Source organism: Larimichthys crocea, chromosome XXIII, assembly GCF_000972845.2.
Source record: "Larimichthys crocea isolate SSNF chromosome XXIII, L_crocea_2.0, whole genome shotgun sequence".
In the NCBI taxonomy this organism is placed as follows: domain Eukaryota; kingdom Metazoa; phylum Chordata; class Actinopteri; family Sciaenidae; genus Larimichthys; species Larimichthys crocea.
This window is the reverse complement of record NC_040033.1, coordinates 4,108,209-4,134,634: the sequence shown is the minus strand read 5'-3', so window position 1 is coordinate 4,134,634 and position 26,426 is coordinate 4,108,209. Positions and strand designations below refer to the sequence as shown.

Genomic DNA, 26,426 nt, shown 5'->3' with positions numbered 1-26,426 from the left:
TTACACTGTATCACTTATAGGTGTTGCATAAAGGCTCCTGTGTGTCCCATGCTTACTGTCCCTGCTCACCGCTGTCCCTGCCGGATGCTTACCAAAGCTGGAATGTTAGCAGTGAGGAGATCACAAATGCTCTCCTGGCACCTGGAACAATTATTCAGAACCTCTGCAACACATGGTAACACACTGCACAAGGTTTTATCACTTCCATTGCTGATTTAACTGTTTCTTAGACCAGTGTGATTATGATGTGAGCATCCAGACTTTCTTTGACTACTGGATCTAGATCTGGCCTGCTGAAGTAGCTTTAAGTGTCCCAGCGCTGAGGCTGGATCTCCTGAATGACATGGTCCATGAAGGAGTTCCCATAGGGGACATAAATGCCAGGCTGAACCTGGGCCTCTGTTCACAATGAGATTCTTGCTTCGTATAAATCAATTGTGTTTATGCATTTAGGTTTTCTTTACCAAGCCAACTCAAAGTTCATGACCATGTTGTTTTTTTAAAAGGCAGAAAGAAAGTGAAAACTGCTGGGTTTTGTTATTAACCAGTTTAACAAACACAAGCTGGACATCTAGTTAATATTAAATTTATGCATGTGATTGTTAACTTATATTCCAGCTGCAGCCAAGAAAAGAGTTTTTCCTGGTTTCCATTATTTACACCTTGTCACAGCTTAAGTTGAGGAAACAAACAACAGACTGTCTCACAGTGGATAGGAGGATACTAATGGACACTGCTTATGTCCTCAGATTCAGGTAGAAGTAAGTTTTCTTAGCTACTAGTTTGCCTCTTATCCTTCATGCATTCAAGAGGGGAGAGCACAAACAGGGGGAGATATCATAAGCATGTTTAACCATGCATTCTACGGGATTTGGTTGGAAGTTACATTTTTTGAAAAATATTCTTTGCCTCTTAAGAAAAGCTACTAAAGAGAAACTGATATTAGATTCTAGTTCATAACCATCTCACTGGGAGCAGACAAACGTGAGCACAACATAAAAAATGTGCATTTTTAATACCAAATAGAATGGATGGCAGTTATGGCTGGGTGTAGTCAGTGAACTTGAACCTGACTTTCACTGAGCCACTAATGAAATGCTCTAATAATACTAACCTCAATTTGTTATATTGAGATGTTTACACTAAGGTGGCTTAAAGAGTTCTACATCAGCATTGCCTCTATTAATCAATTGGTTCCCTGCATGTATTCATCCAACCCTTGTAAAGAACATCGTGGCACATTTGTAGCCAGTAGTCTGCTTCTTCATAAATCTTAATGTCCACCCAGTCGCCCATTTCTGTTATTGAAAGTAGATTGCATGTCCACATGAAACAGACAATAATTTTCCTCATTAATAATTTGTTAGGTGTGGACTGTAATACATAGCCTGGGTTGCAGCAAGAGGATTCTTTCCTGCACTGATTAATTTAGATTTCCATCACTCCATACAAGAACCATACAGCATCATTCATTTCTATGTCTGTTACAACAGCTTTACACTTTAAAATATATTTTTATGAAAGACATTTTATGAGTAATATATCCTATCTGTAATATATGTAAAGTAATATATGTATTTGAGTGCACCATAATATAATTTATAATATCTTGTTATAGTATGCAACTATATTGTTTATGTATTCTTTTTAGTTAGTTTCCTTTGCTAATCCACACAAATCACATTGCAATAATTTAATACTTTGATGAATATACTCAGTCTAATGTCAGTAAAAAATGTGATTATCATAGTAATCATTGTTCAGACTTCAGTGTCATCAGTACGATATGTGTGACCATTGAATCAAGTTTTTCAGCATTGCCTATTATTTATTATTTATAGTTTATTTAGCAGGAATCTTGCACAATGCATGTATTGTGCACCCATCTACCTAGACATGTAGTACTATAAAAATATGATAGTGTATGTATTCACTTTTAGGAGAGGAGTGTCTTTCAACAATATGCACAGGGGTTGATGGGAAGTGTGGTAAAAGAAGAAGAAACACCAGCACAAGCAGTACCGCACGGTTAGGTTGATTTATTAATGATAACTGTACCAAGATACCACGTAAGTCAAGTCATTTGACAATGACAATTTGACTAAATGGAAATAATTGAAAGTGTTGTGGAGCATCGACAGAGTTGAATTTCATTGTCTCATCCATTCAGTCAACAGCACTTGAGTTGGGTGCGATGATATCTGCTGTAACAGATAGTCTGGCATGCCGCAGACATGCCGTAAGTCACATCATCTCCTCTCAGTGGTTTCTACTCATTTAATATAGTCAGCTGAAGGACATGATGACTGCTTTGGTGCCTCAGAGTTCAATATCAACCTTACTGTTTTGTCCCTCGTATTACTTCCCTCAGCTGATTCTTCTTCTAACTTTCTTTCTATCAGTGTGTGCCATGGCGGAGTGTTCAACTGTACCTCAGAGGTTTGTGATGGTGAGTGATGCTCTGTCACAGCTGTTCTTACCAAATGCATTTCTCGTAGTTTACTGGGCCTCTCTGTTTTAGCAATGAAAGCAGCAGCAACAATAATCTGTGGTCGAACTGTCAGAACCATGATAGATATGTCAACCTATCTATAGTTAGTAACAGCTGCTGCAACAGTTGGCTCAAATAACTGAGTGGCAGTCACATCAATCACAGCCTACAAAGGCCATTACTGGCTTTTTGTTTCGTAAACATGTGATACCATCTTGAACTAGTGGGAGGAGAAAGAGCTGAAAGATAATGGGGGAGTAGATCGTCGAGAGTGCAACCCCCTCGTATCCTCATGAGAGACCTGAATGTGTGAATAGCTGTGTGATTTGACCCGGGTTTTTGTCTGTCATCATCTGATCAGCACTGCTTTTTATCCTCCTCTGTCGCAAGAACGGTGTTGAGTGGAGTGTTTAGGGAGTGTTGCCTCCCACAGCTTTCAGTAAAGCTTCTATTTAACAGAAATCATGTTGTCAGAAAAATACAGTGTGTGTGGTAGTGACAGCACAGCCAGCCAGTAAAAATAGGATCTTTTATTAACACTGATCAGAACAGTTAACACTGATGAGAAAACAGTTCATACATGCAGGTGGATAAAACACTTCACTTCCATCAGTCAATAGTGTGAATGTAGAAGGATTAAACAACATAGTCCCCTGGTAATCCTTGCGGCGGTTGTTGTGACCAGTGGAGCAGCTGTGGAGAAAGTAGTCTAAATCAAAAGTGACTCTTGTTGTCACACTAATAGAAACCGCTGTGTGCGGTGAATGCAACAGGTAAATCCGCCTGCAGGTGGACCAGTAAAAAGACCTTGCAGTGTAAAGTTCAGCAGTTGTAGAGATTCAAATTGTTTTAGGTTATTCCTGTTTTCGGAAGGTTAAAGGTAGCTCATTCTCCATGGCTTTAATGCACATTGCTCTTGCTAGAGTCTGTCTTGAATGGATAAAAATAAGACGGTTGACAAATACTGCAATTTTCCTTTTTAATACAACAAACCATCAAAGAGAAGAATGATACAAACAAAGTTTTTGTTTGCCTTCTCCTTAATGTTGATCCTAAGAGACCTCTGAAATCAAATCTAAAAATAAAACAAGCAGTCTTTGTTGAGAATGTACAAATTAATGAAAAAGCTACCATATCTTCTGCACCATCTTATGTTAGCACTGGGGTTTAGTTACACATTTCAGCATTATTTCTGCTACATGTTGCAGTTAACAAATGGCTTTAATAAAAAGCAGCGCTGTCTTTGCAGTTTTATTTGGGTAAGCCGAGGAAGAGTGCTCAGAGGACGAATACTCTCTATGTGCGGCCTTACTCCTGCAGATAAAGAAGATAAAACTGACAGTGGCCTAAACATGTTTATATTCTTCTCTCATCCTCTCCTCCTGCAGTGGACTGTGAGTGGTCCAGCTGGTCCCAGTGGAGTCCGTGCTCAGCAAGCTGTGGTACGGGAAGACAGAGCTCCACCAGAATCATCCTGCGTCCCAGCCAGTATGGAGGGGCTCCGTGTGAGGGCCCTGACCACCGCACCATGACCTGCATGGCCCCTGACTGTGGTGAGTGAGAAGAGGGGAAGCAGTGTCATAAAATAATGGCAACAATATTTATGGCAGCATGACACTTCTTCTTCATCTTGTAAAAGCCTCCCTTAGTTACTGTTGTTATGCCTGTCAAGCTTTCGGTTATCACATGGTACATAATAACAGTGATAACAGCAGCAAATGTCTCCACTGGAAATTCCTCATTTTTAAAGTAATGGGTCTCTCCCTGTGATTTCAGACACAGCTAAACAAACCCGTTGACAGTCAGTGTTGGCAGCTGAAATGACAATGGTTGCTGGCAGATGTTATAAACTATAGCTGGCTAATTAAGCTAATGTTTGCTTCGTGAGTTTGTTCAAAACACTGTCTTCATCTGTCTTTTTATATGTGAGTAAAACTACAGGCTAAAATTTAGCATCCATCCTTGGATGCTTAGCTTCCAAGGGAACTAAGGAAAGGATTTTAGGATGAGGACTAACTGGTGTTTTGCAAATAACATATCCCGGAGCTGCTGGAGTGTAAACTTCTCCATCCAGTACAGAACAGGACAGAGCTGCTAATGTTCTCTGGCTCTTTAAGCTCTGACAGCATCCTTTCTATTTTCTCCTCTTCTCCTTGATATATTTTTTCACTCATCTCACTATTCCTCTCCTCCTCCTCCTCTTCCACTTCTGCAGCGTGTCCTGTCGGGGAGCAGTGGCAGAGGAGCACGTCAGAAGAGGTCCCGCTGTGTGAGAGGAGCTGCCAGGACATTTACTCCTCCCCCGTCAACTGCAGCCGCTCCACCGAGGGCTGTGTGTGTCGTGAGGGGCTTTACCGAAACACGGAGGGTGTGTGTGTCATCCCCGCCCTCTGCCCCTGTCATGACCAGGGCATCCTGCGGGAGGTACGCACGCACACACACACACACACACACACACACAGTGTGGCTCACACCCATAGTAAACAGACATCTGCTGCCCGGCTAACTTGGCCGCTTGTACCCATTGTGCCTGCCTCATTGTGGTATTTGTTTGAACCTTACCATTAGCGTGTTGTTTATGTTCCCTCCCTTTCACTCCCATTGTGTTATTTACTCATAAAGAAGGGCCTATTAGAAGATGAGTGACATGCCCCGCAGGCCACATTACACTACAATGCCTCTCTAGCCCTCAGTGTCATCAATTATGTAGGAAGTGCCGAAGAAAGCCGGCACGCGGACTGCAACTTGGCAAGCCCTCTAGGAATTATTTATGATGGAGGGGATATTATAGGATTATAAGAATTTATCATACAGTGACAAGTGGTCAGATCTCCCCTCTGATCTTTATTCTTTAGGTATTTCTCCTTCTCTTTCATTCTTTTTCTTCATTCATTCTGCTTCTGCTTTATCTCTCACTAGTTAGCCTTCTTCACAGGATCCGTGTTCAATCTCTCACTTCCTCCATCCTTTTACTGTTCATCCTCTCTCCCTCATTCTTTGTCTTTCTATCCCTTCATTTCCCCCTCTCAGTCAATCTTTCTATCTGTCACTTTATTCCTTTCTGCCCGTCTACTCTGTTTCTCCCGTTTCTGTCAGCTGTTATGACTAATGTCCACATAAAAACCCTCTATGGGTTACCAGTCAACGACCTCATGAATATTACGCCAAATGGTTCAGTGTGAGCCACAAAGGCACTTCCTAGAGGGTAAAAACTGAGCAATGTTAATGATTCCATAGCTAACATGCCACATATAAAATGTATAATGTAGTCTGTATTATGTGTTGTTATAATTACAGCATCATAATGGGCCGTCGTTATCTGAATTATGCACAAAGGGTGCAGCCAGAGTTTCAGTGGATTCATTGAAGAAATGGATCCTGAGCTGTGCCTGGTTGCACTTCATCAAACCTGCACCGACTGAAATAATAATATTCCCTGCATTTCAAAAGTCCAGAGAGCCAATATAAATATTGTGTGTGTTTTTGTGTGTGTGAGCCAGGCAGGATCAGAGTGGGAGGAGGGCTGTCTGTCATGTCGCTGTGTGAACGGGAAAAGACTGTGCCAGTTAAAATGTCCGCCGCTCCACTGTGACGAGGTGAGACACACACACACTGACACTCTGACATTGTGTATGTACTTTTAATTTTCACATTAAGGCACAATTATTTGTTATTTTAAGATTGATATGTTGTTGTTTTTTTGGAAAACTACATTTTTGGCCAATTCTAAATGCCAAAAAAGTGTGGATAGTTGCCTCAGAAGGAACGCTATGACAAAGTCTCTACCAGGCAAATCTCTGTTGTTTCAAAGTGTGCATCATTGTTGTCCATCCTCAAGTTATTTGTTTAGTTTATTCAGTTAGTACCACAAGCTCTTTTTTACAAGAGAATGTATACGTACATGTATGCAGCACCACAACATTATTTAAGACATTCACAAATATTGTTAAAAATAACGTTAGGTAGAACTGTAAAGTCCCTCAGAGGAAGGTTTCTCTAACATCATGTTGTTTTGCAGTTAATTACAGCAGTAAGGTGCAGAGGAGCTTTTCTGACGAATTTCTAAAGCTCAATATCTAAGCACCTGAGATATCATGGTCTTATAAATGAACACGCAGGTGATGCTGATGCTTTCTAGATCCGACCTTTACCTTTCAACTTAAGTGGCACTAATCTTCCTGCCTATGTGCTGAGCGCTGCCTTGTCTGCAAGGCAGGTGCAATCATTTTCTTGTGGAGGAGAATATGAACTATAATAATGTCTGTGTGTCTCCATCTTTGCATTGTAGATTCCTCTCACAGTCAGTCTGCACGGTGCAGCTCTTCCACTTCACATTTTTTATCTGTCCTCGCACCAGGCATCTTTTGAGTTTTGTAGCAAATGATTTTGCTTGTAGGTCCTTAAAACAAAGTAATGTTTACTTCCAGGTCTGCATTACAGAGAGTTGGAGGCAGTTCAGTTGAAGGACTTTTAATTATCAGTGTTTTAACTAGATAAAGGCAAAGAGGTGAAACTATTGAGTATTTAATAAGAGAAAAGAATAGAGACAATGTTTTATTTCCTACCCTGATAATTATCCTCAGAGTCCTCAAATGTATCTCGTGACCTCTTGTGTGCTGGTTGGAAAGCAGTGACTTTGGTCAGCATCTGAGTATGTACAATAACAATGATGATAGTAATAACAGAAACACAGCCCACATTATGGAATGTTGATGGATCAAAAGTGATATTTAGACTATACTATCAGACCTAATATTAGCCGACACTACCAGACTTACACTGCTGAAATCAAACCCACACAATATGTGCACACCTACACACACGTACAGTACCAAACTCCACACTTCATCATTTTCTGGAGGTTCTGAGAAAGGCGTGTAGCTAAAAGCTGCATTTGTAGTCCCACTTGTTTGCTCCTCTGCAGGTGTGCGTGTGTGACTACTGCATCCAAACACAGATAAGCAGAGATGAATGTTCACATTCAGAGGCACCATCAGTCTCCCACAAAAACACATCAGTCCTTTCAACTGCCACTGCTACCCCGGGGTGGTACAGTTCACACAGCGTCTCTGTTGGTCACAAACATCTCAATTACTCTGAGCGAGGGAGAAAATGCTGTGCTCCCTCAAGAATGTGTGGGAAGGTCTTTGCAAGTCGCTGGCTGAAGTAGATCAATACCTGACCGATCCCTGTCCGATCCTCCCACAAGCCTACACTTTTTCCTTTCTCCGCCAAACAACCCTACTTCCCATGAAACACACAAACCTGCTCGTTCCTCCTTGTTAAACATAATTGATTTACATTCCAGTTCAACATATTAAGTATTTTACATTTTAGAAATGTTCATCAACTAGCTTTTTGCAGCAGCATTTTGCATATGTGTGGGTAATTACATTGTCAGGCACAAGGCATTATGGGTACATGCATGCTCGTCATTGTGACTGCCTTCAACCTGCAGGCAATGCTCAGTCATCTGCTCCTATGGGTGGTCAACAGCTGGTCATCTCACAGGAGACTATGAGCCAAGTGTAAATTATGCATGTGTTCTGTACAAATAGAAATCCACATGAAATATGAAGACATCTTTGTCATCCTTGAGACAGGTGGAAATTTTGGTAGCACATAAAGACACAGATCCAGATACAAATACAGATTCCATCCAGTTCTGCCTCAGATCGAAATAGAGGAGAAGGGTATGACAATATTAGGAGCAGATGACTGAGCATTGCTTGCAGTAAACATTGTTTGTGGCATGCCACTGAGGCTTCCCTTGTGGTGTCTTTGAAAGAGTTGAAGCTATTTTCACCCAAACGACCTTTTGGAATGTCTTTTCTCCTTGTTCCCCTCAGTTCACTTAGATTTCATTATCTTTCTAGCCATGCAGATAGTTTCGGTCTTATTTATTCTGTCTCAAAATCAAAGAGGCCTACTAATGAACAGGGTTAATTTATTTAAAAAAATCCATGGTGATGAAGTTAAGAAAAGTCATAGCAGAAAAGTCAGTCTCATCCTTGACACAGTAAGCTCAATTTATATCTTTAGCACACCAGTGCTGTATAAAGGCCGGGTAAAAATACATTCTGCTGACATCCAGAACTTTAAAGGAGAGGTTGATTACACCATGAGCTCCACAAAGAAGACAGTCTACTGAGTGTTCCACCTGTGGTGTGTCCAGGTCTTTACACAGAGTCTCTAGAGGGCTTGGAGTTGTGCAACTATTTCTGCTTGCATTTTCAAATCCCTCGCCTGCACTAAGTTAAGTCAGTGAAAGCACTCCTTATCCTGGCCAGTATGAAAAGGTCATTTAATGCACCATGTTCCCTCTCCTGACAGGCTGAGAATTGGTTACTGTCAGTGTACACGTCTTATTTAGGACTCGGCTTACACTTAAGTGCATTGCTTTTTTAAAACTGAAATCTAACATGCCTCTGCTGCTCTGCTGGGAGCGCCTTTCAAAGGTTATGAATTGAAGGTTTTGTTATCATATCTAGTGATGACATGGGATGGTACCTCTCAAACTCTGACTTCTCTTCTGTCTTGTTTCTGTGCCAACACATTAATAGAGCTCTGATTTGTATCTCACAGCCTGAAGACAACACAGACTTGACGACTCTTAACTTTAAATGCACTTACTTTCATCTCATAACCATAAACAACATTTTACACTATATCCACCCCCTGTCACATCACACACACACACACACACACACACACCTGCAGAATCTTAAGTTAAAGGACTTGAAATGGTCCTTTTAGTGATCTCCCACCCTTTAAGTGAGTGGGCTCCCTCCCTCCCTGAGGGATGGCTGGCGGCAGTACAGAGTAGGAGGAGAAATCCTCAGGGTGAGCAGTTAGGAGATGTGTGTGTATTTGTGTATTAGAGAGCTGGTGTGGTTGGGTAAAGTTTCAGGGGTGAGCTGAGGCTGGTGTTGGTGCTGAAGCCTGCTGTCAGACTGTGTGTGAGTGTGACTCTGCATGATAACAGCAGCTATTCTCAGACAGGGACACCACGGGACATCCTGCTTTTCTCTGGACTGTTCTGGATCTCTCTCTCTCTCCTTCTGTGGCTTTGCTCTCTCTGTATATGTCCTTTGTGTCCTACGTCACTGTCTCGCTCTCTTGCTATTTTTGGTCTTTATGGCTCACTTTCTGCATTTCCCCATCTTTTTAGCTGGTCTGATATTCTGTCCCTCTTTTTATTTCTATGCTGGATCTCTCTCATGGTTGCACAGGTCTAAAGCCATCCTAAACTGGCTAGATGGAAAACAAGGGCTCTTGCTCTGGGTGGTGAGGACTAGGACAGTTGTTGCTGATGGACAGTCAATTTACACAGGTTTTCTACAACTTAATGTATTTTTGTGGTCTGGGACTACCACTTTGGTCCAGACTGAAATACTGTATCTCTACTATTGGATAATTAACCATGAAATTTGGTACATTTAGGTTTTCCCTAGATGAACTGTAACATTTCCCTTTAGCACCACTATCAGGTCAACTTTGGTTTATGACCAAATTCCTGCAACATCAGCCTCAGCTGTGTTTAGAGCCATGCTGATGCTGATGTTAATGTTTAAATCAAAGCTCCACTGTGTCTAAGTATTGCCTCAGGTTGCTAGTATGGCTGTCAACTTTTTGTCTTATTAGATTTTACCATTGATTACCTAGTGTACTCTAGTGTTTTCTGTTAAGTTGAAATGGCTGGATCTGGCAGGGAAATGACCGGCACAGATCCTGAAACACAGGGAGATCAAGTTTGAGTCACACAACAGATTTCTGGTATTCATAAATTGTTACATATTCTCATGTACACTGATAGATAATCTGTATAACATCTATAAACAAAGATAAATGAATGTTATCTGTGGGCAGACTATTCAAATAAAGTGTTTGTTTCCTCTCTCTGACATTTCCCAGGTGTGTGTTTTCTCCTTTAATTTTTCCAAGCATTGTTTCCTTGATCTCTAGGACTGGTTGCTGTCCCTGTGAAGAATGTGTGCATACAATATGTGCTCATCGTTACATGTTGAATGAAATGCATGTCAAAAGTGGTTCTGTCCAAACATAGCTGTCCAGTAAATTGATTGAGTGCAGTGACTGTGATTTCTGATCAAAGAATGTTTCATGTTATCTCTCTCTCAGGGGGAGGTCAAGGTGGAGGAACCAGGCAGCTGCTGTCCAGTCTGCAGAAAGCAGTTTCCAGGTCAGTGTAACAGACACAAGAACATGACGCAAAATCCACAAATCCACTTACAGACTGTGTTCAGAAATCAAACCTATATCACAGCTGTAATTAGATGTAAAAAGTAGAGACTCAGTTAAATAAACAAATAAACCTGAGACCATTAACAACATCATCATCATCATCATCATCATCATCATCATCATCATCATCTCTGTAGATGCTCTGTTCTATAGAGTAATGTTTGTTCATCTGTGGTCATGTAAAATAAATATAAAAACCAAGTGCTGCAGTCCCCAATTAGTGAGAGATTACATTACTTAACCTACATTGAGGCTTTAATCTTTCTCCCAGTGGAGGAAATGTCACATGCTGCTAGCGAGCATGGCAATGTCACTGTGCTCTCTGGCTCAGTCTCTTCCTTTGTCTTTTTCCTCCTCCTTTTTCATGCAAATACAAAAAATAATTAAAAACATTATGCTTTTTTGGCTCCTGGTTTCTCATAATCTCCTTTTCCTTGCCCTCTTTATTCCCCATTACTCTGTCCTATCTCACTTTGCCCCTCTTCCTCTTCTCTGTCTTTTCCGCCAGGCGAGCCCGAGCCAGAGTGTCGTCGCTACGTGCAGGTCAGGAACATCACCAAGGGAAACTGTCGGCTTGACAACGTGGAGGTCAGCTTCTGCAGGGGACGCTGTCTTTCGAGGACTGATGTCATCCTGGAGGTACGCAGAAGTGACATTTACACACACACACACACACACACACACACACACTAAAGATAGTACTATCTTTCTATAAGGCATCTTTGACAAGTATTGACAAGTATGACAACTGGTAGCAAATTAACGATCTATACTAACAGCAAAGTGGAGGGAAGGGACCTGAACTGGAACATCATCGTATTCAGTCATAATTATGAATATCTGCCAGTCTTAAATCATAAACAGGTGGATACAAAGCATTCCTTCAAATCTTAACAAAGTCGTTAACTCATTAATAACACTGGTCACAATATGCAGGAAAATAATCAGGATTATTGCCACAACTGTGCAGCCAAATTGACCATCTGTTTTCCTCTTGAAGCATGACCTGGCATGGTGGGGTTAAGAGAGTTCAAAACAAAATGAAGTCAAACACGTGGCCACGTTCAGCTGCTCACACCTGCTGTAATCTGACTTCTTTATAGAGTCTCTGTTAGCTGTAGACACAGTTCACACACATTGCATGAATGCAGGTAAACACACATACATCATTTAGTAGTGGAGTCACCACTGATCTAAATATAGACGTTCTGAACAGGAGTCTTGTGCAGGGGTCACATGTAGAGTCTGCTCATGATTCCATCTGCTTCCCTCTCCTTTCTTTGTTCCCTGCCTTCACTTGTTGTCCTTTTTTTTATCTTGTAACACAGTGATCTTATCACTTCATCACCATGGTGACTTTGTTCTTCTTTGGCATCCATACATGTCCACTGTAAAAATAGAGTCAGTCAGATTAGTAAAAATAAACATCAGCTCAGCCAAATGTGTCATTACCTCCTGTTACTGTGGTAACCAGGGATGGTAACTGGTGACTAGGCAGCACAGAGAAGTTCCCTTTTCATTAATCAGCAGGACTGGAAGAAGCAGGAATGCATTCACGAGGATCACATGCTCTTTCACAGCACGAGCTGAAGTATTAAATGCATGCAAGCACACACACACACACATACACACCACTGTGGACTTTTCAAAGAGTGTGAAGTGCTAATAACTGTTACTTAGAAGTAGAAGGTGCTTTTGAGTTTTTGATCTCGGACCCCCCCACGCCTCCCCATCACCTGCTTCTCCCCCTTTTATCTATCATTCTCTGCTTCCATCCATTGTACTTTTCCACAGCCTCTCTCCTCTTCAGCTCTTGCCTGCACTAATTGGACACATGAGTACAGCTGCCGTCTATCATGTAAAACAGGCTGGACAAAGAAATGCTATTTCATTATAATAATACATTTAGAATCCAAAATCACTGACGGACATAGTTTTTCTGTAAAGAGTTTTAAGCTGCACTCATCAGTATTTTAAATAAAATTTTATATTTTATTAAAAAATGAATGGGCCAAATTCTTCAGTGTGAGTAATGTGAAATGTGTAGCTCACAGTACTGAAGCCACGGATAATTCTTAAGAGTCTGCGGTTCCCTTCAGTTCTGTAGAGTGTTAGCATCTCTCAGCTCATTGTTTTGGTTTTATGAGCTGCAGCTTTAATGTTCTGGTTCACTCACCACACTTAGCAGTGTTGTCTCCAGGTGCAGTTGCAACTTTAGTGAAAAATTGTCAATACATTGACTGTAGGATAAGTAGGGTTAGCAACTGGTGAACATGGATCAGCTAAAGAACCAGATATTTCCCTATGTCTGTGGAGACCAAAATAGAGCTAGACAGTGTGAATGTTGTCCAAATGTGTTAATGTCTCTATGTCTGCTGGGTGTGTAAATGGACTTTAATTGACTGATTATTGATTCATTTTATATGGTGAAAATATGTGAGCGCTGTGTTTAAAAGAATAAGATGACAACTTTATTGATCCCACAATGGTGATATTCTTATTTTAAGCCTGAAATACAGCCATACACACAGGGTTTATGGGCATGAAAACAGGAGATATAAGCACGTCCAAACTCCATACTGTGGGCCATGCTGGACTCTGTTTCTATGGATTGAGCTCCTGGCACCACTAATATATGACCCAACGTGATTTGAACACAACCTTCTGATCTGGAGTCAGATGCACTACCATTGCACCATGAGGTCTTGCACAGCTTCTTTCTCTGCCCCCAAGTGGCCGGAAATGTTCTGTCTGGATTGTGTAATTATATGTTTTATAGCTATATTAATTTTCTTGTCACTTCAGGGCAAAAAAATTTCACAGCAACTTGAAGGAACTTTGTTTTGGTCCCAGCCAGCTCCTGACAGAAATATCTGGCTTTTTAGCTGCACATTGTGCGACTATGTTTAGCAGCTGAACTATAGCAGTCTGCTTTGGTTTTGGGCAGTGTACAGTGGGCTTATCTGAGCTTGTCTGCTAAAAGACGCTGTCTCAAGTGTGATTTATGAGAGGAGTTTGCTGGACAATGAAAACAATTAGCTAAAGGGAGCTGTGGAGCTGTATGGTTTGATAATAATTCTTTGTGGCTTCATCCGAGTGATCTCTTTCACATTACTCTGTTTCTGTGGAGCTTGTTTCACAGTTTCCTCCAACTTCATCCATCTTCTCTCTGTTCTGTTTTCCTCTGCTCTCTTTCTCTCCCATCTTTTGAAACTATGTCATGACATGCTTCTTTACTACACCTTTCACCCTCTCCTCCTCATCATATTCCAGTCTCCTAATTGGCTCACTTCTCCTCCTTTTGCTCCACTCATTCTTTTCCTGTCTCTTCCAGGAGCCCTACCTCCAGTCAGTTTGCGAGTGCTGTAGCTACAGATTGGACCCTGACAGCCCGGTCCGTTTCCTCAGCCTGCAGTGTGACAGCGGAGAGAGAGAGCCGGTCGTCCTGCCCGTCATACACAGCTGCGAATGCACCAGCTGCCAAGGTGGGGAAGAATGAGTGTGGCAGAGTGGATTTGCATGTTCATGTTTCATGTCAGTGTGAGAACCAGGAATTTTAATATATTTAGACATGTTTGCATGTTTACACACTCCAGGTTTGCAGCAGTCACAGAGAAATGACAGGAAGATGCTAGGCATATTCCAAACAGGAAAGTCAACTTTACAGAACTGTATTTCACAACTTTGAACTTGTGAACTTTACTGACTGCTTCTTTTTATAATGCATTTGAAACATTATGAGCTGACAAAAGTGTTTTACAAACAGATAGAGTTGCACAATACCCATGGTACCCACGGTACCCCGCAGTGCCAAATCGTAACGGTTCCTACTATACTAGAACTTCTACACGATGGTACTACCGTGGATTACTATACTACCAGTGCCAGTTTCCGCTACATGGTAACTACTGCAACCAAACTACACAGCTGCTGAATGATTGGCTGTTTGCCTGTTACTGGTGACGTCTGGGGATTTGATGCCGGGCCCGCCTGTCTTAGCGGCTTACAGTCACAAACACAAGACAACACACTCACCATGGCAGAAGCACCAGGCCCGAGCGTCGTTGTTTCAAACTTGTTTCAGTCTAATTCATGCACCAAACAGCATTATAAGTAATTAAGTATTATATATATTTAGTATTTATGACTTGTATAAGTACATTGCAGTTCATAAAAATAATAATAGTAAAAAAAGGCAGCAGTATCGCGATAATACCCGGAACCGTGATACTTTGTCTGGTATAGTATCATGGTTACTCATTTTGGTATCATGACAACTCTACAAACAGATGAAAGCGGGTCGACAGAGCAGACAATAAAGTCTTACATAAACCGCACAGAGAGCAGACAGAATCAATGAGGTAGAAAACAGTAAAACAAACAGTGTAAAGACCAAACAGCAGTAAAAATGTGAGCACATTCAAAAGCCAAAGAAAAGAGGTGGGCTGAACGAGTCAATGGAGGGGGCAGATGTGACATGGTGGGGCAGTTTGTTCCACAGACTGAGAAGGAATACACACTGTAGTTTTTCAGCTCTGAGTTTGAGCTTGAGTTTTCGCCCTGACGACAGATTAAACTTGAAACATTAAGGCAGATTTGAAGAACAGAAAAATCCACAACTGTGTCACATCAACAATTTAATCAAGTTCACGCAGTCTGTGATGTCACAGCAGGAGGCCGTGTCAGTGTGATCCTTGGTATGTATCACCTGCTGAGAATGAGTGCAGGTAGCACGAGAGGCAGCAGGTCCATAGGACCAGTAAGCAGCTCAGTCAGTAAGTGGCTGCTACACTCCGCCATCATGTCTGTCTCCTCCTCTAAATACAATTCATCAGTCACTTTCCATTAAAAGCTCAGCTGACACACAAACATACACACACGTGTGGTCACTGACATACACACATTTACACAGATTCACACACACATAAGCTCTAATCCTGGCAAAACATACGTTTGCCTTAGCGCACCATGAATAATTCAATCAAGGATCCCACCTCTGAAGCAATTATGTGCTAATCCATTCATCAACATGGCTGATTGCGTTAGTTAATTGGATGTAGCCACATATGACACAGAACATCCCCTCAGCTCATATTCCCCTCCCAGCACTACACTCCTGTGGACATCACGTTTGACGGATTTGGTCGCTCCGGCAATCAATCTTTGATTATGTGTGGCCGCTCTCACACACACTTACACATATTAACTGCCACTACAAGTTTTCCCATTTCTCATCTGATGCTCTCTCTTCTGACACACACTCATTACAGACAAGAGTGCAGACAACTCACATGGATACATCCCCCATATGCTGCGTATTATGAATGCATTTCAAATCATTTGTTATATATTTGCAGTCAATTTAATTTAATAGATTTTTAATACAGTTCAAAAATGGAAATGCAGATATTACAGAATATATCAAGTGTTCTGCCTTCTGTAAGAAGCCCTGACTGGGATCTCTGTAATTTCCGTCCATTATCCTGAATCACATTATTACAGAAAATAATTGTGACTGTTTCTCTTCTTCACAGGAGGTGACCTGTCCAGGCGCTGAGTGTGTGTGTGTCTCTGTGAGCTGAGTGTGTGTGTGTGTGTGTGTGTGTGTGTGTGTGTGTGTGGGTGTGTGTGTGTGTGTATGAGGGAGAGAGAGAGAGAGAGCGAGTGTGAATATGTGTATAACTCGAGAGAGCATGAGCAGGACAACCATGAACAGCAAGTCAAGTGAGAGTGCCATCCTGAAAGCCTGCTGGGTGATGGAAGGATGTGGATGGATGGAAAATGTAGTCCTGAGTCCGTGTTGATGTACACATTGTTCTGTAGTCCTTAGTCATCATATGACTGGATGCTATGTTCTGAATCTGTTTATTCTTCAGCCTGTACAGCCTTTTGCTCCTGTATATTTATACAGATATTAAAGGACCTATGAAACAATCCAAGCAAAACCTATTCTGCATTGAAATGTTTCATTTGTATGTTTAAAAAATGTACCAGCAGTCTGCTTTATGTTGGATTTTAGATGTTTTTACATGTTGCAGTTTACAGTGTAGTTTCAGTGGACCGGTCAATAAACATTTCTCCACTGTTTGTCTTCTTAAAACATTATTTTTCTTATCAGTTGTTTTAAAGATACACATCTCATATCTTTGAACAGCATTTACAGTCACCATCTCTTCCACTTCCCTCACCGCCAGACGTTCTCACCCGTTACACTGAGCTGATTTCAGATAGATAAGAGATTATCATCAGCATTGACACATACAAAATAAAAGAGCCTGTCTTTAACTCACTGTACTATATTGGTTAGATCACTAACATTGTCTTTTTAATAAAGATAAAATACTTTCAGATTTTCTAGTTCTTGTAATTTACACATATCTATAAACATATACACTTTTACTCGAGTGAAGAGGAGGGAATAAATGAAATAAGAGATTCTAAGAAAGTATTTATCCACAGCTTTACTGTAACATGTTATGTAACTATCAGGAATATTATCTCTGTGTTTGTTTTGTCAAAAAGAGCTTACCTGACTTTGCATCATCCTTTTGTAGTTTGAATATTTATTTCTGACCTAACACAAGCTTCCAAACAAGGTTTCATCTCTTAGGTTTCACATTTAAACAAATGATGTGCCTCTTTGTGAGATGTATTCCTAAAAATGAAACAAACAACAACAGAAAAAGATTCATTTTGTGCAGAATAAATAAAGTTGCACATATTTTAGGAAAATGTTTCCCTGGAAACACATGTTATGTAAAGTGATCTGTCTGATGACAGTTAATTACCTGCTGAATGTTTCTTCATTCTTAGAAGGTGTAGCTTTTAATGGATGTGTCAAAGTGAAGACTGAAGCTTTTTATTTCCTTAATTTGGACATTTAATCATTATTGCACAAGGTAAAATACATTAAGAACTCTTTAAGCAACTAGTCATCCTTCTATGTGTGTGCGTGTAAGCTGGTAACACAGAAAGAGTTTGACAGGCTGTGATCTGACTCATCTATGACAAGAAAGTGTCTGCTTTTTTCTTTCCCTCCTTTCCCTCCTTGTCTCCTCTATCCTCTCTCTCTCTCTTTTCCTGACTAAATAAGGGAGTTGAGAGTGGAAAGGCTGACCAGCACGCCTCCCTCTAGCTTTCAGCTGCTGTAGTAAACACTGCTGGATGTAATAAGAGCAGGAACTGATGCATTTTTAATTCATACCGAAATGTCACATTTTGATGGATGGCTCCTCCGGCCTCCTTCAACTGCAAGGTTGCAATTCATCATGGCTAACCAATCATCAAAACACTGATCTCTGGAAGAAATGAATGCAGTCATGCTGCTGTGCGGGTCATTTTGATAAATGCATCCAGCGAGCAGCAGTGTTGCTTTAAGCATGTCTCTGACAAAACTAAAAACAGTGGAGTTTGACTCTGTCAAGGCCTGTTCCACCCTGAGATGGATTTAAAAGTCTAAAGGATTGAAGGGCAAAACAGGAGTTGTTGGACATGCAGGCTGCTGCCTTCAGGTGCAGTCAGAAAAAGAAGAATCCTTTCTTTAGCTCACACGATCATATCTGGAACGCTTGTTGCTTGGTTTCCTGAAACACAGTCTCTCTCACTGCTGGTATATTTATTAAATGTTACATACAGAGGTTATGCATGTAGATGCTGGCTATGCTTTCCATATCGCTTGATTTCCACGATGAAGCTTTAGCAACCAAAAACTACATTTGATCCAGACGCTGTAACTGTAATCATAAAATGATGACAAGAATTTCATGCTCTCTGCTCCCTAAAGTCATCAGTGTAATAATAGACCCAGTCAAATGTTTCCACAAATTAAACACAATTTCAAAAGCATCATAACATTCAGTCAGTGTGGAGAGAATGAGTTTTATTCTGCAACATTAAGAAGAAGAAATGACCCCATGAAGTGTCTCTCAGCCCTTCCCCCTTCAGTGCAGTAAAGTCTGACACAAAGAAATCACACGGCAGTCCTTTGATTCAATGTTCCACTCATTCACACATAAAGACAGCGGGTCAAATTCAGTCCATCCATGTGCGCCTCTAGTCTAATGTAAAATATCCGACTGTTCGTGAAGGCACCATCCCACAGCATGACGGAAGGGGGGAACCCCGACGGTGTGACGTAGCTGAGCAGCCTGGGCGGTGAATCCCCTCCAACCCTGAAACACAACAAGAGACACAACACCACCACCACATGAGATCTGCTGATCCAGGAGCAGCCGGAGAGACGCGCTGAGCGCAGGTGTGTGTTTGCGTGGACCAGACAGAGCCGAGCTGTGTGTGTGTGTGTGTGTGTGTGTGTGTGTGTGTGTGTGTGGTAAGATAACCTCAGAGTTGAACACCTGTCTGCAGCCGTTTGGCCGCAGGTGAGATAAACTCCCTGAGCTGATAACAGGCTGTCCGTTATGGTTATGTTCACACCCTCAGTCTCCACACATGCAGATTTCTGTCAAATTAATAATATGAACTTCACTACTGATACTGAGACCTGTTTGGTAGCAGCCAATAATCTCCAGGCCCCACTTTGAGAAGCTCCGGTGTCATTCAAAGTGTTTTAGGTGATGTTTGTGCGCGCATCTACTTCATCTACACCACCCGCTCCTGATGAGCAAAGGGTTAAAATAGGCGCAGCTAGACTCCGGTGGAGCTGAAGTCATCCGGCAGAGCGCACAGCGAGGAGGAGGAGGAGAGATACAAAGAACACTTCCAAAAAAAAAAAAAAAACACTAAAAAAAAAAAAAAAAACACTAAAAAAAAAAAAAAAAACACTAAAAAAAAAAAAAAAAACCCCCATCTAGGAGGACCGAAGCCGCGGATCTGCGCTCTGAAGCATCTCTGTGTTTCCTCTCTCCTCAGGTGAACACACAGACACAGAGGCGCAGTGAGGAGGTGAAATGAGAAACAAATAATAATAATAATAATAAAAGAAAAAAAAGAAAGACGCGCAGCCCAGCGCTCCAACTATGGCTCCAACGACGCTCGTCGGAAAGCTCGCCCAGTCCGCTTCACAGGAGCGGGCTGCAGTGCAGGATGAGAGGTCTGCTGTGCTCCACCGAGTGTGAGACCAGGAAGAAATATCACCTGACAGGCGGCCCTCCCCTCGGGGGACAGAAACAGACACCCTCGCTCCTCTCAACCTGGAAACTGGAGGCTGGAAACGGCTCAGTTCTGCCGTGCGTACAGTGCGCCTCCTCTCCTCACTTTCTCCTGGAGAGCGACCACGAGCCTTTCGTCTCTCTGACCAACTTGGGAAAACTTTGGCCCCCGGATTACTGCCGCTGAGCCCGTCTCCATGCAGGGAGCGCAGTGAGCATCGTGCGCTCGGCTGCAGGGACTGGAAACGCAGCCTCGCTGTGATATTATTCAAACTCCCGCAAAGTCTCTCAAAGTCCAGGGGCCACAGAAGCGAAGATGCCGGTTCGGAGGGGCCATGTGGCTCCGCAGAACACCTTCCTGGACACGATCATCAGGAAATTCGACAGTCAAAGTAAGATGATTGTTTTATAACCTTCTGTGGGATCGCTTCTTTCATTAAGGCCCCACTTTTAATAATTGATTTGTTGACTCAACGGCTGTTTAAAAATGTCCTTTAACAAAGGAGGCTTCCAGCTGACATTTTGTTTTCCAGATTAGCCCCAATAACAATGTTTGCTGATGCATGCTTAACAGCTCTGACAAGTCACACAGTGCTGCAGTGATGCTGCCAAGGTACCAAAATAAACAAAGAGAAATCCAATCTCATATGAAGGTGATTTCTCCTTTTAAAGATGAAATCCTAAAAAACTTTCCACCAGCTCTGTTTTCCACCTCATTCATTTCTGATCACAACATGAACACATCTGATCTGCTGGACTCTTTTTTTATTTTTGGATGTGTAACCCTGCAGCTGCAACAGACATCTGTCACCCGTAGGCCGTAAGTGTGTTACAGAGCAATCGGGTAGAATATAAAAGCATATTTAGTGTCACACGGGCTGTTGCCGTCTTCAGTGATTCTGTCAGGAAACACATAAAAATGACACATTTTGTCATTGAATATATCTGTTTATATTTGTAGGTCTAGCTGGTGTTATGTATATTTATTTACAGACATGTATCTGCTTTATTTTGTTTGCCACAAAGGGGAAAAAACTGAACTAATCTGCAGTAATTTATGAACTCCAAAAACAAACAATAAATATGAGCTACTAAATTTTTCATAGAGCCCGCGGGCATGAAATTTGAAGCTGCTTATATTTCAAAAATACACAGGCTTCATCTGTCCTCACTTCCCTGCCAGCGGTGTTATCTTTGATGCAAATCATTCATGATTTTTTTCCATCTCTGAATGTGTGACCAGACTTCAAACGTGCCTCGGGAGCCACACTGGCACGTCTGCTGCTGCGGAAACTCGCCTCAGGGCTGATGAAGATGATGAGGATGATGGTAGCCATGATGTGAGGGATAAAGTGGAGGATGTGTAACGTTAACATTTAGTTCAAGCTGATGCGGGAGACGTTTATTGTAGATTTAAATGCACTTTTTAAATGTCAGATAGTGCCTAGGGGAACAGATTAGATACCTGGGAGGGAACGCAAGTCTTTACCAGACTTGACCTCCTGCCTTGCACCGTTCGCCATATGCTCTCGGGCTGAGCGGTTCACAAGGCTGCTTTGGATCAGCAAGTGATGTCTTGCTGCGTTCGTAACACCCAAGAGTCACAGCAGCAGCAGAGCTTCAAAGAAGGTGTTAGAGGGGTGGATTTGGTGCAAAAACACCCTGTTTCCCAACACAGAGCTGCTGAAACTCGAGTGCAGTCAAGTTGAATAATTGACGTTGAAGTTGGGTAATTGACATTAATCCTGCAGTACTTACTTTTCCGTCCTGTTAAGCATGGCTGACCCTGCAAAGGTGAACGTTTCCTACTTCTCAGTGGAACGCTGCGTACTCGTTCCACTGTGATGTATCTTTAGAGCTGATTTGAATGAATTCAGCGTGCAGCGGGAAGCCTCTCTGTGCAGTGGGAGATTATTTATGAGAGGACGTGACTGTCACAGGGGGAACAAAACCCGCGACTGGGAGGGACGTCAGTGCTTTTCCAAATGTTTTCCCACTGCCTCTTATCTTCAGAATCATTTTCTATTGATGGTCGCAGGCTTTTGGTCAGGGTAACCAAGCGTGCTGATGGTGCTGATGACATGGTGTCTAATGGCCGTGGGTAATGAACTGGTGGATGTGGAGGAGGAGCGTCAGTGGACACCAGCAGCTGTTTAGACATCCTTACTGATTCCAGAGTGGTTGGAATCAAATCTGTCTTTCATACAGCAAACTCTTCTCTTCAGAATAACCCCTGACCCCGCTGCTCTACATGAGCCTGAAACATGAGCCCACTCCTCTCATGTTATCCGTAGTTGAGTAAACTGGTGTTTGTGAATGGTAGAGCGTGGTGTGGGCTTGCACTCAGTAATGCACTGCAATTCTTTATTCTAATGGAGGCTGGGCGAATATAATCGGAACAATCAAGAGGAGGCCCGTCCTCTTTATTCTAGCAGCATGTGATGGAAACCATCTCAGAACACAGAGGTGTAAAGAAGCAGCCGTCACGGTAGAGTAAGCACGGCCGACGATCGGACTGCTTTTAAAATAATAAAGGACTAAGATCACAAGCTCCGGATACTTGATGCTCAGCCATGGAGGAGATGATTAAGGAGCAAACTATGGGCATCTGTTGTCACCACACACCTCATGGAGACCGTTTCCATCTGGCCTGTTGTGTGACAGGACAGAGAAGTCCTGTTGTAAATGTTCTTGAGACACAGTGACAGTTTGATTAACCAGCGCTGTGACTTCATTTATACAACGTTCTTACAATCACGTTTAGAAGAGCAAACAGTGACTCCTCCAGCACCGAATCTCAGGTTAGTTTCCACAAAGCAGATTTAAGGAAAAGTGCAGCACTGCAGTGGTTAAAAGAAGAATTAAATAATCATTTTGGTGAATTTTATTTTGGGCACAGACCATGCAGTGGGCTCACTGCTGTCATATGCTGTATGTGCTATGATGAATGCTTCCTGCTGCAAAATGTCAGCAGTTTGGTTAGTCCATTACCTGAAGATAAAAAAAGACGTGGTGATTTGTTTTGTTACCTTCTTCCTGAATATTTATTGCACTTTTGCAGTTTCAAGTTTTTAACTCAGGAGGAACTCACAAATAACTTGTTATTTATAAAATCTTACTTTGAGATGATCAAACCTCAAACATTCAGACTGTAAAAGCAGCCCGGTGACAGTGAAAGATAATCCCGGGTGGCCGGTTTGAGTAGGCTGAAGATTCATCACACACCCAAACCCTGCACAGTGCTTTATGATAGAAGATATTAAAGTTATCATGGCGGTTGTTATTTTATCTGTTGTTGTGATAGACTGAGATGTTATGAAGTAATCTACCAGCAGCATGTACTCGCTTGTATTTGACTGTTTTGGCTTGTTTGTTGTGAAGTAGTGTGGGATCATGGGAGTTGCGGTCTTCATTGTTAAACAACAACTATTGCCAATAAAATCTGACGTGACTCACAAATGAGGTCATGTAATACAGTTTTTAGGTGATAGTTATTTCTCTGGGTTTCAACATTGTTGGAAACATCAGGACAATGTACGTACGCAGCACAATATATATAACAATAAAGGTCTATTTGATTTTAGACATTATAATGCATTATTGTTACATATTGTAGTTCAAAGAATCAAACATCATGCAGATACATTATGAGACCTGTGAGGTCGCATTAACAGAAAGTGTATTGATCCAATCTGGGAATGTGTACAAATCAAACAGGTACCAGGCGGCGTGCACAGTAATGTACAGTAGCTGACAGAAATTGATTTCCAGCAAACAGCTGGTTATTGGATTCTTAGACAGGACTGAACAAGAGGTCAAATCTGTATTGCATAGAGATTATTGATGCATCCACCGGAGGAAAGTCAATGAGAAGCGTGCTCTTTGGTCACATAGGGAGTTCAGTGACCAGTCAGTGGTAGGGCTTTATGAAATCCATACATCCATCCATATGTGTAAACATCAGGATTTTAACTAAATACTAAGATGACAAACTTCTCTGCTCATGCTAGAGTCAGACCGCATGATATCAGCCTGAAAACAGGCATCAGGCACAACGACTGAACAACTGATCATTTTATCATAGTGGCAACAGAACCGACACTGCATCTGTTGAAAAAGCTGAGAGTGTCAGAATTTTCTGATGTTGACCAATGGCAGGCAGGAAGATGAATATGGCAAAGCAAAGGTGAGCGTTGGTGTTGGTGCTACAAGGTGGAACAGTGACACAGAGGACAGGTCATCATGATTTATTTTTTTAGATTTTTCCCAGCACGACACAGCCTGTATCATGCACACCACATCAGACGCCAGCACGACACAGCCTGTATCATGCACACCACATCAGACGCCATGTTTTTGGGTTTTTTTACGTTCCTGTTCACGAAAGTCGGTCCCTAGCACCTCTTTCACGATAATGCGTTTCACGCATGTTGATGTATAACCTGCTAATCTGACACAATGACCATTTTTCTGGTGGTGTCTGAACTCGGCGTTATTCTCTGTTCTCATCTCTTTCATGTCTCTTCAAAGCAGGCAGTGTTCGGCTCCAGGCCTTCTGCTTCCTACCCAAAATGTCGTCGATAACACTGATCAAATTTCAGGGAATAATCTGTGTTATTGCACCATTGTGACATATTCAGAATTACATGCATAATATCACATAATCACATTTCCAGGAAATCTGTCTCTTATTTCTCCGTGCCAGGGAACACTGTGAAATTGCACTGATTGGCCAAAGGGTGTGCTATTTGTTTTGGAGACAGACTCATTTGCAAGTGGCCTTGACAGATAATGTTGAATATTTTTGGTACAACATGTTCCCTGTTGCCTTCTTTTCTATTTGTTCAGATTACTTTTATTTGGAGAAAAAAATAAATGTAATTACATCTCAGCTTTTTAAAACAAAAACTAACTAGATCAGTAGCAACAACAAGTACAGAGACCAGTCCTCAAACATGTGTACGTCTGGTCCTCGTGGTTTTTTTTTCAGTATGTATTGTTATGCATTGATTTCAGACCGTCTCTGCTGACTGTACACTGATGTGTGTGTGTGTCTAACCCTCTCTGTGATCCACCATGTTTGATAGCCATGCTGCTCCACACAGATAAGACTGCACAGACAGATTGCGAGCCTCTCCGACAACAACCAACAACACATTTGGCCTCGATATGAGGTCACAGCAACCTTTTGGGTCATGTGTTGTTGTCTGTTGGGTGCTCCTTAGAGAAGACTTTGTCCAATTACAAGCCTCAAAGCCACCGTTCTCCGGGGAGGATGTTACCATTCTACAGCTGAAGTACAAACACCTCGTCGTCATGGCAACTGCCCCCCCCCTGACTCCCCCACCCACATACCCACCCACCCTCATACACTCACGCATACACAGCAGGAAAAGGTAGAGTACAAGTCAACTCCAGGTCATTTTACGTTCTCCGTCTTTTAGAAATATAGGCATATCGAATGTGAACTGTTTGCCACATGTGAGGCTCATTCTGATCATTTAGCAGGCTGACAAGTGATTGGCTCCAGTTTTAGGCTAATGAACCAGGTGGGCGTTGTCTTTTTAACATTTTTTTTAATTATAAATGTGGAGGAGGAAGATCCTATTAACAAGTATGTGTGTGCAACCAAAGTCTGATTTTATTCCTCAAAGTTGCACTAGGTGACATGATGGCTCATTAAAAGTACAATTTTAGTTATTCACATGGACGCACACCCACCAACACACTAAATGTGTAATTACCCATAGATCAGAATAGTTCCAAACAAATGCCCTATTTCCCCCTGTGTGAGTAAAGTTGAGCTTAGCTGTTTCACTATAGCAAATGACTGAGAGTACATTTATCTGTGACCCCAGATATTTGTCTTCACTAGGAACTAATGGGCTTGGAGATTTGGAGATGAGGGGCCACAGACAGGGCAGGGAAATCAGACACAGGCTGTTTTAGGTCTTTTCACATGATTTATTGATAATAAGAACTTTTTATAGCCTGTATAACAGGGCAGAGTGAGCTTTTTTATTTTATTTTTTTGTTTTCTTTTCTTTGAATTGACAGGCATTAATAAATGGTCAACATATGTATAGAACATATGTATAGATAGATAGATGTTACCATTCTATATTATCATTGTAATCCTTTTTCTAAAGTGATAAAGCAAATGAGAATTGCACAGCAAAAATCCATGTAAATACAGTATCTTCAAGAAAAGGGTGGCAAGTATTGGTTTGGATTGGATTTCAGTTTGCAGCCGCTAAAGGATAAAGACAAAAATGCACTATAATATCCAACCAAAGACTGCAAAATAAGCAATGCAAATAAGTTCTAGGAATACAGAGTAACATTCTGGGAGCAGATTTATAGCATTCGACATCCAACAATGACTTTATCAGCAAAATGTCATTTTAAAAACATAGTCTGCTAGTGTGGTAGCTTGAAAGTTTCAAGAAAAGTACTTCTTATTGCCTACGACACTGCATGATTTTTCCTCTCCAGCTCGTGTCAGTCAAAGCTGCACCAGCAGGTCGTCCACCTGAACGTTTAGAGCTCAGTGCTTCTGAGCCTCC

At 41.8% G+C, this 26,426-nt stretch overlaps 2 protein-coding genes across 3 annotated transcripts in view; both read left to right on the top strand.

Moving 5' to 3' along the window:
* Nucleotides 1–16,701, top strand: part of sspo (SCO-spondin) — a 69,350-nt gene extending 52,649 nt beyond the window's left edge. The window contains exons 110-118 of the mRNA XM_027274369.1: nucleotides 21–175; nucleotides 2,403–2,449; nucleotides 3,880–4,044; nucleotides 4,707–4,915; nucleotides 5,992–6,087; nucleotides 10,631–10,691; nucleotides 11,262–11,392; nucleotides 14,088–14,238; nucleotides 16,288–16,701. Of these exons, the coding sequence (XP_027130170.1) occupies nucleotides 21–175; nucleotides 2,403–2,449; nucleotides 3,880–4,044; nucleotides 4,707–4,915; nucleotides 5,992–6,087; nucleotides 10,631–10,691; nucleotides 11,262–11,392; nucleotides 14,088–14,238; nucleotides 16,288–16,310 (1,038 nt within the window). The 3' untranslated portion in view covers nucleotides 16,311–16,701. The remainder of the gene's footprint in view (nucleotides 1–20; nucleotides 176–2,402; nucleotides 2,450–3,879; nucleotides 4,045–4,706; nucleotides 4,916–5,991; nucleotides 6,088–10,630; nucleotides 10,692–11,261; nucleotides 11,393–14,087; nucleotides 14,239–16,287) is intronic.
* Nucleotides 16,702–19,542: 2,841 nt separating this feature from the next.
* kcnh2b (potassium voltage-gated channel, subfamily H (eag-related), member 2b) overlaps nucleotides 19,543–26,426 on the top strand; it is a 206,469-nt gene continuing 199,585 nt past the window's right edge. For both annotated transcript variants that reach the window (XM_027274373.1, XM_027274372.1), the window contains exon 1: nucleotides 19,543–20,252. In XM_027274373.1, coding sequence (XP_027130174.1) covers nucleotides 20,177–20,252 — 76 coding nt within the window. In that variant the 5' untranslated portion in view covers nucleotides 19,543–20,176. The remainder of the gene's footprint in view (nucleotides 20,253–26,426) is intronic.